This window comes from Garra rufa, chromosome 23 (assembly GCF_049309525.1).
Source record: "Garra rufa chromosome 23, GarRuf1.0, whole genome shotgun sequence".
NCBI lineage: Eukaryota > Metazoa > Chordata > Actinopteri > Cypriniformes > Cyprinidae > Garra > Garra rufa.
The window spans coordinates 5,271,566-5,286,056 of NC_133383.1; the positions used below are offsets into that span (position 1 = coordinate 5,271,566).

Genomic DNA, 14,491 nt, shown 5'->3' on the forward strand with positions numbered 1-14,491 from the left:
ATTCTTTTGTTTTCCAGCATTTTTGTGTATTTGAAATCTTTCCAACAATGACTGTATGATTTTGAGATCCACACCGAGGACAACTGAGGGACTCATATACAACTATTACAGAAGGTTCAAACACTCACTGATGCTCCAGAAGTAAAAAAACGATGCATTAAGACCCGGGGGTGAAAACCTTTGAACAGAATGGATATTTTTCGTGTACATTTTTCTTATTTTGCCTGCATATCAGATTTTTTCATTTCGTACTGCCCTACTGAGGCTACAAAAGATGTTTCCTAGAAGGCAAAATAAGTTACATTTACCCTGATCTTCCAATTCAAAAGTTTTCACCCCCGGCTCTTAATGCATCGTTTTTCCTTCTGAAGTATCAGTGAGTGTTTGAACCTTCTGTAATAGTTGCATTTGAGTCCATCAGTTGTTCTCAGTGTGAAAAGATGGATCTCAAAATCATAGTCATTTGTTGGAAAGGGTTCAAATACACAAAAATGTTGAAAAACCAAAGGATTTTTCTGAAGAACAGCAAAAGGAATTCATAAACAACTATCACTAAACTAAAAGACACAGCTGTGAGTCATATATGTTGACTATATGTAAATGTCTTTACTTATCTTACTCAGGTCATACTAAATAAAAAATAACATGCATTTTGTGTGATCCCTCTTATTTTGGTCAAATAATTAACATTTTGCAGATTCTGCAAGGTGCGTGTAAACTTTTGACTCCAACTGTATATAGACATCGATATATACTGTAAGTCTTTGTATAGTATAAGTATAAACCTCTAGCCACTAATTGTTCAAACTTAAAACTGACTAGTTGATCACTGTATAGTGTTGCAAACTGGAGCTAACCAGCTCAACGGCCGTGAGTCGGCAGGCGAGCGCTGAGATGATCCTGAGTGTGATTTTCAGAGTCTGCAACTTTCCAACACAAACCAAAGAGCCGCGTCTGTTATCCCTCATGAACAGCCCAACAAAATCGGCTCAGTTTTTTGCGGCGTCTCTCCTCTCGTCTTAGCGGAAGGGCTTTGAATGGCACCTCTGATGATGCGAAGCCGAGAAGAGAACAATTAAATTAAAGTTAGGTAATCCCACATGCAAATCCTCACACAAGGGCGCTACAAAAGCGATAAAGGGATGAAGGGAAGCGAGAGAGCGGGAGAAAGCGAGTCTCTTGTTATCAGCGAGCCCAGGGGCCGCGAGCGATCACCTCTCTGCCCGGAGCCGATTTGGAGAGGCTGTTCAACATAATCTACTCTCTCCGTGGCTCAGAGCACCGCGTCTGGCTCTGAGGGACGACAGGGAGAAATAAGGGACATAATTAGCAGATAAAACAGCCCCGTTTGGACGTCCTCCCGGAGCAACGGCTGTTTGCATGACCCTGTTTATTCTGAGACTGCGATTTACATCCGAGCGTCCCGAAAGAATTTCTCAAACACCTACAGCTAGCGGCCCATCAGAGGATGTGGTATACGGACACACACACGTGCACATAAACACACACACAGAGCGTCCCGCCACAGACAGCTGGACAAACACAGTGAAAGCGGACAGTTTCTCAGGGTATGAGGCGTCATTCACTGCAAGTGCTGGATTTCCACTGCTATTCTGGTTCATGGTCTGATGTTTTGGAGAGTGTAGTGTTGACATTGGCCAAAAAAGACTGAAATCTATCTATCTATCTATCACTCTGTCTATCATTCTATAATTCTATTGATCATTCTATAATTCTATCATTCTATCATTCTCTCTTATGCTCTTTCGTTCTGTTGTTCTATCCTTCTATCGTTCATTCTATCTATTGTTCTATCTATCGTTCTGTTCTAGTTCTATCGTTCTATCATTCTATCGTTTTATCTATCATTCTATAGTTCTATCATTTTATCATTCTGTCATTCTCTCGCTCTATCATTCTGCTGTTCTGTCTATCATTTTGTCAGTCTATCTATCGTTCTATCCATCGTTATATCTTTTATCATTCTGTCTTTCTATAATTCTATCGTTCAACGATCATTCTGTTATTCTATCACACTGTCTATTACTCTATCAATCATTCTATCACTCTGTCTATTATTCTATAATTCTATTGATCATTCTATCATTCTACCATTCTATCGTTCTATCATTCTATCTGTCGCTCTATCGTTCTTCTGTTCTATCATTTTATCATTATAGAGTTCTATTGCTCTATCATTCTACACTTCTACTATTTTATCATTCATGGTTTTAGGTCTATCTATCTATCATTCTATCGTTCTATCTATAGTTCTATCGCTCTATCGTTCTACTGTTCTACCTATCGTTCTGTCGATCTATCGTTCTGTCATTCTATCTACTGTTCTATTGTTCTATCGACCTATCCATCATTCAATCTTTCCTTCTGTCGTTCTCTCATTCTACTGTTCTATTGTTCTATTTATCTTTCAATCTTTCCTTCTATCATTCTCTCATTCTACTGTTCTATTGTTCTATTGTCCTATTTATCGTTCAATCTTTCCTTCTATCATTCTACTGTTCTACCTATCGTTCTGTTGATCTATCGTTCTATCATTCTACTGTTCTATTGTTCTATTGTCCTATTTATCGTTCAATCTTTCCTTCTATCATTCTACTGTTCTACCTATCGTTCTGTTGATCTATCGTTCTATCATTCTACTGTTCTATTGTTCTATTGTCCTATTTATCGTTCAATCTTTCCTTCTATCATTCTACTGTTCTACCTATCGTTCTGTTGATCTATCGTTCTATCATTCTACTGTTCTATTGTTCTATTGTCCTATTTATCGTTCAATCTTTCCTTCTATCATTCTACTGTTCTACCTATCGTTCTGTTGATCTATCGTTCTCTCATTCTACTGTTCTATTGTTCTATTGTCCTATTTATTGTTCAATCTTTCCTTCTGTCGTTCTCTCATTCTACTACTCTATTGTTCTATCGACCTATCTATCTATCATCTATCATTTTATAGTTCTATCTGTCTTTCTATAGTTCTATAGTTCTACTGTTCTATATTTCTATCTATCATTCTGTTATTGTATCTATGGTTCTGTCATTTTATCTATCGCTCTATCCATCGTTCTATCATTCGATCTATCGTTCTATTGTTCTATCTATTGTTCTGTTGTTCTTTCGTTCTATCTATCGTTCTACTGTTCTATCGTTCTGTTGTTTTAATGCTCCATCATTCTATCTATTGTTTTATCATTCTAACGTTCTATCATTATTTGTTCTACTGTTCTGTTGTTCTTTTAGTCTACTGTTCTATCGTTTAATCTATCATTCTAACGTTCTATCATTGTACTGTTCTGTTGTTCAATCTATTGATCTATCGTTCTATCATTCTACTGGTCTGTTGTTCTATCGTCCTATCTATCGTTCTATCATTCAATTGTTGTATCATTTTATCTATCATTCAATCTTTCCTTCTATCATTCTATCATTCTACTGTTCTATTGTTCTATCGTCCTATCTATCGTTCAGTCTTTCCTTCTATCGTTCTATCATTCTACTGTTGTATTGTTCTATCATCCTATCTATCATTCAATCTTTCCTTCTATCATTCCACTGTTCTGTTGTTCTATCGTCCTATCTATCGTTCAATCTTTCCTTCTATCGTTCTATCATATACTGTTCTATTGTTCTATCATCCTATCTATCATTCAATCTTTCCTTCTATCATTCTACTGTTGTATTGTTCTATCATCCTATCTATCATTCAATCTTTCCTTCTATCATTCCACTGTTCTGTTGTTCTATCGTCCTATCTATCGTTCAATCTTTCCTTCTATCGTTCTATCATATACTGTTCTATTGTTCTATCATCCTATCTATCATTCAATCTTTCCTTCTATCATTCTACTGTTCTGTTGTTCTATCGTCCTATCTATCGTTCAATCTTTCCTTCTATCGTTCTATCATATACTGTTCTATTGTTCTATCATCCTATCTATCATTCAATCTTTCCTTCTATCATTCTACTGTTCTGTTGTTCTATCGTCCTATCTATCGTTCAGTCTTTCCTTCTATCGTTCTATCTTTCTACTGTTCTATCTATCATTTTATTGTTCTATCTTTTGATCTACCGTTCTATCATTCTAATGTTCTATCGTTCTATTGTTCTATCTATCGATCTATCATTCTGTCGTTCTGTCATTCTATCTACCATTCTTACGTTTTATTGTTCTATCTATCATTCTGTAATTGATTCTATTTATAAATACGATGGATACTAAATACTAAAGCAGTTTATCATTGAAATGGTCTGCATCTTCAAAAAGTTTGCAGAATTGATGTGTTTCATGGTTGTACTGTATCCACAGATGGTTTCCACTCTACTCTCTCCTGATGTGTTTTTAGCCCGTCCCAGTGGTGTAAAGCCAGATGAATTAGCGCAGCCTCTACCTGAAACCTGTGTTTTTGAGCTACAGGGAATACTAGAACTCCTCCGGATGCACAGCGAATTACAGATATGGAAATCCACACGGCTTAGTTTAGGAATGGTAATGTAAATAGACTAAAAGAAAGTAAACACAATGAAATGCAAGTGGGTGTTGTTGTCAGTCTCTGTTATTATTTCTTTATTTAGCTGCTTCCCACGAGACGCCAGACAGACACGTCAAAGCTTCTGTTTCACATGGCAAAGCCTCTCGACAGAAGAGAGGGAAGCGGCGAAGAGAAAGAGAAAAGTGTCGAGAGGAAGGAAAGATAGGCACCTAGAGGCTCATCATTAAACCCTCCTCGCCGCGGCGGGCTGCATAAGCACTTCTGCGCTCTTGTTTATCATGCCCGTGTCTGCTGTTAACTAGATTCACACACACACTCACTTCCGTCCCCAAGCCAAAGAGTTTCTCGCCACTCCGATTTATGCAACTTGTAAAAGTGTCAGGCTGAATGCAATTACGCGATATGAATGCGCATGACAAACCCAGCAGAGTGTTTGTAGCCCGCGGCAGAGGACGTTCACGCCTGTCGGCTACACGAGAAGAGGGAATTAAACCTGTCGGAAATCACGCGGCGTTCCTAAAGTGTCTTTTTACAGTGTGGAGATTCATTCATGCTGAATTTGACTAGATTTGGTCTATCCTAAGAAATACAGTATAGCTGATAATTATTCCTTACAAATTCGTTAAATAGTTTACAATAGTTTTCTATTTCAAATAAATGCTGTTCTTTTGAACATTCAATCGTTTTAGACAAAAAACAGCCTAGTTATGCTGGATTTGGTCTGAAAATGTCTAATTTTCCGGTTTACCAACAAAAACGGTTTAATATTTACAGATTTAGCAAAAAAAAAATCCCGCTTTGACACGAGTTGATCGGAAAATGTCCGAATTTGTCTGATTTATCAACAGAAACTGTTTGATCTTGACAGATTTAGCCAAAAACAGCCTAGTTTTTGTCCAATTCAGTGACAAACTGTATTTGTCCAGTTTACCATGAAAAAATGGTTTAGTATAGGTTATATATAAGTCCACTTTTGTCTGGTTTGTTGAGAAACCGACTAATTTTGTCATCAATAAACTGTTTAATATTGTCAGATTTAGCAAAAAAAGGTCCAGTTTGCTAAGAAAATGTCTAAATTTATCTAATTTACCAACAAAAAATGTTTTAATCTTGACATTTTTAGCCAAAGGCAGTCCAGTTTTTATCCAATTCAGTAACAAACTGTCTAACATTTTCCAATTTACAGTGAAAAACCAGTTTAATATGGTCAAGTTTAGCAAAAACAGCCAAGTTTTGTCCAGTTTACTCAGAAAATGTGTAATTTTGTCCAATTTACCACCAAAAACTGATTAATATTGTTAGATTTAGTAAAAACAGTTCAGTCTTTGATTTGGTGAGAAACTGTCTAATTTTGCCAAACTTATCACCATAAATTGATTAATATTCTCAAATGTTTCAAAAACAGCCCAGATTTGTCTGGTTTGGTGAGAAACTGATTAATGTTGTCCAATTTATCATCAATAGATTGTTTTAGAATTTATCCAATTTTCAATTATTATTTTTTTAATCTTAACAGATTTAGCCAAAAGCAGCCCAGTTTTTGTCTGATTCAGTGACAAACTGTCTAACACTGTCCAATTTACAATGAAAAAAAAAATTTCAATGGTCAGGTTTGGAAAAAAACAGCCAAATCAAATTTTGTCCAATTTGCTCAGAAAATTTGTAATTTTGTCCAATTTACCACTAAAAACTGATTAATATTGTCAGATTTAGCAAAAGCAACCCTGTTTTGTCCAGTTTGCTCAGAAAATGTCTAATTTTGTCTAATTAACCATCAAAAAACAGTTTAATCTTGACAGATTTAGTTAAAAGCAGCCCAGTTTTTGTCAAACTTTGTCCAATTTACTATGGAAAAAATAGTTAAATATGGTCAGGGTCAGCAAAAAACAGCCAAGTTTTGTCCAGTTTGCTCAGAAAATGTCTATTTATGAACAAAAACTGTTTAATCATGTTGGATTTACAGCCTAGATTTGGCTGGTTTGGTGAGAAACTGATTCATTTGTCATCAGTAAAGTGTTAAATATTGTCAGATTTGGCAAAAACAGCCCAGTTTTATCCAGTTTGCTTGGAAAATATCTAATTTTGTACAATTTATCAACCAAAAACATTTTAATCTTGACAGATTTAGCCAAAAGCAGCCCAGTTTATGTCTAATTACTTGACAAACTGTCTATCAAAAAGTTTATCAGCAATAACTTGTTAATCATGGCAGATTTAGCCAAAAACAGTTCAGTTTTGTCAGATTTCGGTGATAAACTGTCTAATTTTGTTCAATTTACCGTTAAAAATATGATTAATATGGTCAGATTTAGCAAAAAAAAAAAAAAAAACAGCCAGGTTTTCGTCCAGTTTGCTCAGAAAAGGTTTTATTTTGATGGATATACCAAAAAAACAAAAACAAACAGATGTAGCCAAAAACAGCTAAATTTTGTCCATTTTGCTTTGAAAATGTCGTTTTTTGTTTAGCTTGCTCAGAAAATGTGCAATTTTGACCGATTTACCAACAAAAGCATTAAATCTAGTCAGATTTAGCCAAAAACAGCCCAGAAAATGTATTGTTTTGACCAATTTACCAACAAAAAATGTCTTTCACCTGAAAGTGTGTCAGTGAATCGGAATCAATAATACAGTAATTTCTAAAACATTTTATAGTGCTTATAGTTGCTGATTGGTCAATACAATGTTCCAGCTGTGATAAAATACAGGATATGATATGAAAGCGCTCACGACAGTACACATATGTGCAGCGGAGATGAAACATGCTGAATTGGCTATCAAACACACCCAGAAGGACAGTAAGAAATACACTTCATAGATACGATACAGAAAAACGAGGGAAGGGCAGATAAAAATGGATCTTTGGAGGTCCCGCGGGGCAGTGGGTGACACTCGACTGTGGCCCGTCGTGATTTATGACAGTGTGTGCGTTTCACTCTTTAACTGTGTCTCCTTCCTCCGGCGGAGGTCACCTCTACACATATGGTGCGTTCTCAACCCGGCACGCTAAATCTTACCGCATGGTAGCACGTGGGATTGTTTTACGAATAAGCATTTCTAAGGTGAACATTTTACCGAGTAACTTCAACAAGAAAGGTCTGTTTTGAGTGCGCAGCGATGAGACACACATGAATAATCACCTCAGCTTGTGCAAACAAAAGCCGTTTCACTGAACAAGCCGTGGTAGCTTTACAGTCGTTTGTAATGCATTTGTACAGTAAATGAGCTCGTGTTTAACCTGCTGAATTACATTTTCGTGATGTGTAAATGAATTGAATACAAGTTCAGTCAACAAATGACAACCAAATGAGCTCTTGCCAATGCTGGTAGAGACATGAGATGCTGCACATAAAATTAGCATATCTAATTAGTGAGAAAATGGCCCTAATTTTGTCAGATTTAGCATTAAAATGGTCTGATTTTTGTCTAACTAATTAGTTTTGTTCAGTGTTTTAATTGCTAAACCTGCCTAAATTAGGTTATTTTGTTTGTCAAGCCTTGATATAGTCATATTTAGCTTTAAAAACGGTCTAATTTTGCCAAATTAAGACAAAACCACCGTAATTATTTGTATATTTGGTAAAAGAAACTTTCTCGTTTTGTTTGATTCTGTCAGATTTGGCAAAAGTTTGTCTGAGTTGGTCATAACCTGTCTAATTTACCACCAACAACTTTCTAACCTTGTCAGATTTAGCCAAAAACAACCCAGTTTTTGTATATTTGGTCAGAAAATGTCTACATTTGTCCAGTTTACCATCAAAAAAAGGTTTGATGTTGTTCCATTTGGCAAAAAAAACTGCCCAGTTTTGTCCTGTTTAGTCATAACATTTTTCACTTCGTTTGATTTATGGAAAAAAACTATTTAATGTTGTCAGATTTAGCCAAAATAGCCCAGTTTTTGTCTGATTTGGTCAGAAAATGCCCAGTTAACCATCAAAGAGGATTTAACCTGGCCAGATTTAGCCAAAAACAGCCCAATTTGTTCTGATTTGGTAAGACTCTGTATATAATTTTGTACAATTTACCATCGAAAACTGTTAAACCACCCGGTTTTGGTCAGAATATGCCTAATTTTGTAAAATTTACCAACAAAAATTATTTAATCTAGACATATTTAGCCAAAAACAGCCCAGTTCATGTTTGATTTGGTGAGACACGGTATATAATTTCCAGTTGACCATCTAAAACTGTTTAACCACCCAGTTTTGTTCAATTTGTTCAGGAAATGTCTAATTTTGTCTCATTTACCAACAGAAATTGTTTAATCTGGTCAGATTTACCAAAAAAAAAAAACAGCCTCAATTTGCTCAGAAATGGTCTAATTTTAGCCAATTTACCATAAAAACGGTTTAATATTGTCAGATTTAGCCTAGTTTTGCCCAGTTTAACTGGAAAATGTCTAACTTTGTCCAATCTACCAACAAAACTTTAATCTTTTCTGATTAAACCAAAAACAGAAATGGTCTAATTTTGTACTATTTGCCATCAAAAAACAGTTTGTTTTTGTCAGATATATAAAGAAAAACCAGCCCAGTTGTGTCCAGTTTAGTCAGAAGATGTCTAACTTTGTCCGATTTACTCAAAACATATTGTCAGATTTAGCAAAAAACAGCAAAGTTTATGTCTGATTTGGTGAGACACTGCATATAAATTTGTCCAATATACCATCAAAAACTGTTTTTAACAGAATTATATATATATATTTTTTTTTCAGTTTGCTCAGAAAATGTCTTTGGTAAATGTCTGTTTTACCAAAAAATATATACACTATATATATATATATATATATATATATATATATATATATATATATATATATATATATATATATATATTAGTGGTGGGCCGTTATCGGCGTTAACGTGCTGCGTTAACGTGAGACTTTTATCGGGCGATAAAAAAAAATATCGCCGTTAATCTATTCTCAAAATTGGGTTGGGAGCTGGGTCTAAACTACGCAAGCTATGATGACTTTCACCTTGATAGTTTAACGCGGATGTATACCAAAGACTATAGAATATGTTCGCGCGTTTATGTCTCCTCCGCCAAAACACAGACGGGATCGCGTCGTCCTCCATTCATAAAAACCGAATCTACTATAGCGAAATGCCACGTAAATTCGTCGTTTTTGGATTCATAAATCAAATGTTGGTCAGTCACTTAATTCAAATCGCGATATGGACTAGTGTATGTGAAAACTGAAATGCAAAAAGACCGTTTTAATATGAATCCGGTATGTTCCGTTTGCCTAGCTGTATATGAAATTCATACTATGAATGGTGGAGACGCGCTTTTACTACACGCATACTGAAACACACATGACGCTCCCGGTAATTTTTGGCATTTGCATCTCACATGAACAGATAAACTCAATCTCCAAAACTGCTGTGAGTGTCACTTATACCGTTTCATTTGAGAAAACTCGCATCATGTCATACTGTATACACAGAAACTTCACGGCAACCTGTCAAAATAAAAGTACAGTGTAACATGTTTAGTCATTATTTGGGTAGCACACATATTCTGAATGCCTTCAGCAGAATTCAAATTAGCCATTTTAATCTAGATTAATCTAGATTAATTCCAAAATTTAATCTAGATTAATCTAGATTAAAAAAATTAATCTATGCCCACCCCTAATATATATATATATATATATATATATATATATATATATATATATATATATATATATATATATATATATACACTATATACTTTTGCATGATTTACCAACAAAAAACTGTTTGATATTGTCAGATTTAGCAAAAAACAGCCCAGTTTTGTTCAGTTTGCTCAGAAATGTCTAATCTTTTCTGATTTACCAACAAAAACTGTGTAATCTTGTCAGATTTACAAAAAACAACCCAGTTTTTGTCCAATTTAGTGAGACACTATAATTGATCTGATTTACCAACAAAAAACTTTTTGTCATCAGATTCATCAAAATGTTGTCATAATTTATCAAATTAGCACAGTTTTGTTCAGTTTGCCCGGAAATGGTTTTATTGTATTCAATTTACCATAAAAAACGGTTTGATATTGTCAGAATTAGCAATAAAACAGCCCAGTTTTGTCCAGTTCAATTGGAAAATGTCAAACTTTGTCCAATTTACCAGCAAAAACTGTTTAATCTTGTCAGATTCAGCCAGTTTTTGTCTGATTTGGTGGGACATTGTATAATTTTGTCCAATTCATCATAAAAAACAGTTTAATGTTGTTGGATTTAGCAAAAAACAGACCAGTTTTGTTTAGTTTGATCAGAAACTGTCTAATTTTGTACAATTTACCAACAGAGCTGTTCCATTTAGTCTGTTAATTTCATATGATTTACCAACAAAAACAACCAAAATAGTTTGTAAAAATCCTACAATTTGCATTCAGTCAGTTAGATGTGTATTTAGATGCAACGTAGATTTATTTTTAAATACTGCACTAAATCCGACAACATTGAGGAGATTTTTTTTTAAATTTATGTCACCTTTTCTAACTCTCGCTCTCATTTGTTTGCGTCCACTCTGCAGAATCCCTGGAGCCAACCTACCAGCAGCTGCAGAAGATGAAGCTGGACAAGAGTCCGTTTGTGGTGGTGTCTGTGATTGGTCAGGAGCTGCTGACCGCCTCCCATCACGGCGCGTCGGTGGTGGTCCTGGAGGCGGCGCTGAAGATCGGCACCTGCAGCCTCAAGCTGCGCGGCTCTGTTTTCTCGGCCCTCAGCAGCGCTTACTGGTCATTGGGCAACACAGAGAAGAGCACCGCCTACATGCAACAAGACCTGGAGGTGGCCAAAACTTTAGGTGAGTAACTCTTTTGAGTGTGCGAAGACCCTAAAGAGACTTCTGCAACAGATTTTAGATTTCTTGCAACTCGATTTTGTTTTTATTGACCATATTCCGTCTTCTAAATTGGTTTAATTTGCTCTATCCACTTTAAAATAGCTTGTTTCTCCTTGTGTGCTGCACAAAAGAAACTCGTACTGGCCAGACAATAAGTAAATGATGATTTTGTGGTGAACTGTTCCTTTAAAACTCCTTTAATTGGGTTTATTTTGTACATTCATGTGATCACGTCCTGTTCTTGAGAATGCACTCTGGTTTGTTCCTGTAGTGTGAGAACATCCTGTGATGGACGTCCAGGTGACCTTGTGCACGAAAGGCCTGTGTACCTTCTCACAAAGTTAATTATTTTGACCCGACCGAACACACGCTGATAAGGTCTCTCAGTAATTAGGCTTCATGGGACTTTTTTAATTAAAAGCCGCTGCGACTTTTTCCCAAAATGCCACTGGACTAGTTTTGGTGTTTTCGGTGCAGTGTAAATATCGATACATCTAACGCTGAGATGATAAATATTCTCTTTGTGGCTCCTGAATGTCAGAGGTTCACAGCTTGAGTTTAAGGCATGAAAGCGTTTTCGAGTCGACCGTTTCTCACCCTGTCTGTCTCCTCGCTGTCTCACATGCCATGACACACCTGAACTGTGAATGTTTGTGTTTGAGGTTCAGCTCGCACTTTTAGCACATTAGTACACAGCTGACGTCTCGCTCTGCTCGGTTTTTCTTTTGGGCTCTTGTCGGAGCGGCTGATTGCGCTCGCACACAGGATGAAGGTCTGATAAGAACAGCTGCAGATGTTGCAGGTGCTGCGGCGCTCGACGCGTGACTGCCATGATGTCAGCGCTGTGTAATCTCGTACATTCACCTCAAACCACTGATGAGTCAAGTCACGTTTATTTATAGAGCACTTCTCACAATGCACATTGTTTTAAAGCAGCTTTATAGAAAATCATGATGTTAATGTTTACAATATCTTAATATCATGCAGTATCAACTGTCATGCCTTACAGTTGCATTCAGCAGATTAGACTTGGATGATAATATATTTTACATAATGCAACAATACAAGCAGGATTTGTTGTATTTACAGTAGTATATATCGCCCACAAGTATACTGCATGCATGCAAATATAGTTGTCCTAGTTGTGCTAGATTTTGTCTGGACCTGTTTAAAAAAAACTGTCAATTTATATATATATATATATATATATATATATATATATATATATTTAGTCAGAAACTGCCTCATTTTGTCTGATTTAGCAAAATCAGTCACGTTATATTAGATTTGGTCAAAAACTAATTCTGGCTGATTTACCAACAGAAACTGTCTGAATTAATCAGATTTACAGGGGAAAAAAAACACAGTTTTGTTTAGTTTGGTTATAAATTGTCTAATTTTGACAGAAAACAAAAACGAAACAATGTGTTTTTCAGATTTAGCAAAAAACAGTCAAGTTATATCATATTTGGTCAGAAACTGTCTAATTTTGTCCAATTTATCAATCAAAACTGTCTAATTTTGTAAGATTTAGCAAAAAGAAATGTGAAGTTTGATCAGATTTGGTCAAAAACTGTCTAATTTTGTCCAATTTATCAATCAAAACTGTCTAATTTTGTAAGATTTAGCAAAAAAAATGTGAAGTTTGATCAGATTTGGTCAAAAACTGTCTAATTCTGTCCAATTTACGAATAGAGACTGTCTAATTTTGTCTGACTTAGCAAAAAACAGTCAAGTTAAATCAGATTTGGTCAGAAACTGTCTAATTCTGTACAATTTGCCAACAGAAACTGTCTAATTTTGTAAGATTTAGCATAAAAAAAACTGTCAAGTTACATCAGATTTAGTCAGAAACTGTCTAATTTTGTCAGACTTACCAAAAAACTGTCAAGTTACATCAGATTTAGTCAGAAACTGTCTAATTTTGTCAGACTTACCAAAAAACAGTCATGTTATATCAGATTTGGTCAGAAACTGTCTAATTCTGGCTTATTTACCATCAGAAACTGTCAAAACTGGTAGCATTTATCAAAAAACAAGCAAATTATATCAGATTTGGTCAGAAACTGTCACATTTTTGTACAGACTTACCACAAAAACAGTCAAGTTATATCAGATTGGGTCAGAAACTGTCTAATTCTGGCTGATTTACCATCAGAAACTGTCTAAATGGGTCAGATTTAGCAAAAAACAGTCAAGTTAAATCAGATTTGGTCAGAAACTGTCACATTTTGTCAGATTTCCAAAAAAAAAAAAAAAACAGTCAAGTTTTATCAGATTTGGTCAGAAACTAATTCTGGATGATATGCCAACGGAAACTGGTAAGATTTAGCAAAAAGCAAGCAAATTATATTAGATTTGGTCAGAAACGGTCAAATTTTGTCAGATTTACCAAAACAACAGTCAAGTTATATGTCAGATTGAGTCAGAAACTGTCTAATTTTGTCCGATTTATCAATCAAAACTGTCTAATTTTGTAAGATTTAGCAAAAAAAAATTGAAGTTTGATCAGATTTGGTCAAAAACTGTCTAATTCTGTCCAATTTACCAATAGAGACTGTCTAATTTTGTCTGACTTAGCAAAAAACAGTCTAGTTAAATCAGATTTGGTCAGAAACTGTCTAATTCTGTACAATTTGCCAACAGAAACTGTCTAATTTTATAAGATTGGGGGGGGGGGGGGGTTAATTGTACAAATTTAGTCAGAAACTGACTAATTTAGTTTGATTTACCAACAGAAATTGTCTGATTTTGTAAGATTTAGCATAAAAAACTGTCAAGTTACATCAGATTTAGTCAGAAACTGTCTAATTTTGTCAGACTTACCAAAAAACAGTCATGTTATATCAGATTTGGTCAGAAACTGTCTAATTCTGGCTGATTTACCATCAGAAACTGTCAAAACTGGTAGCATTTATCAAAAAACAAGCAAATTATATCAGATTTGGTCAGAAACTGTCACATTTTTGTACAGACTTACCACAAAAACAGTCAAGTTATATCAGATTGGGTCAGAAACTGTCTAATTCTGGCTGATTTACCATCAGAAACTGTCTAAATGGGTCAGATTTAGCAAAAAACAGTCAAGTTAAATCAGATTTGGTCAGAAACTGTCACATTTTGTCAGATTTCCAAAAAAAAAACAAAAA

General features: G+C 35.2%; 1 protein-coding gene across 2 annotated transcripts in view; it reads left to right on the forward strand.

The window, feature by feature from the left end:
* The window catches only part of ttc28 (tetratricopeptide repeat domain 28), a 253,373-nt gene that overhangs the window by 101,509 nt on the left and 137,373 nt on the right, over nt 1-14,491 (forward strand). For both annotated transcript variants that reach the window (XM_073829886.1, XM_073829887.1), the window contains exon 3: nt 11,031-11,303. In XM_073829886.1, the coding sequence (XP_073685987.1) occupies nt 11,031-11,303 (273 nt within the window). The remainder of the gene's footprint in view (nt 1-11,030; nt 11,304-14,491) is intronic.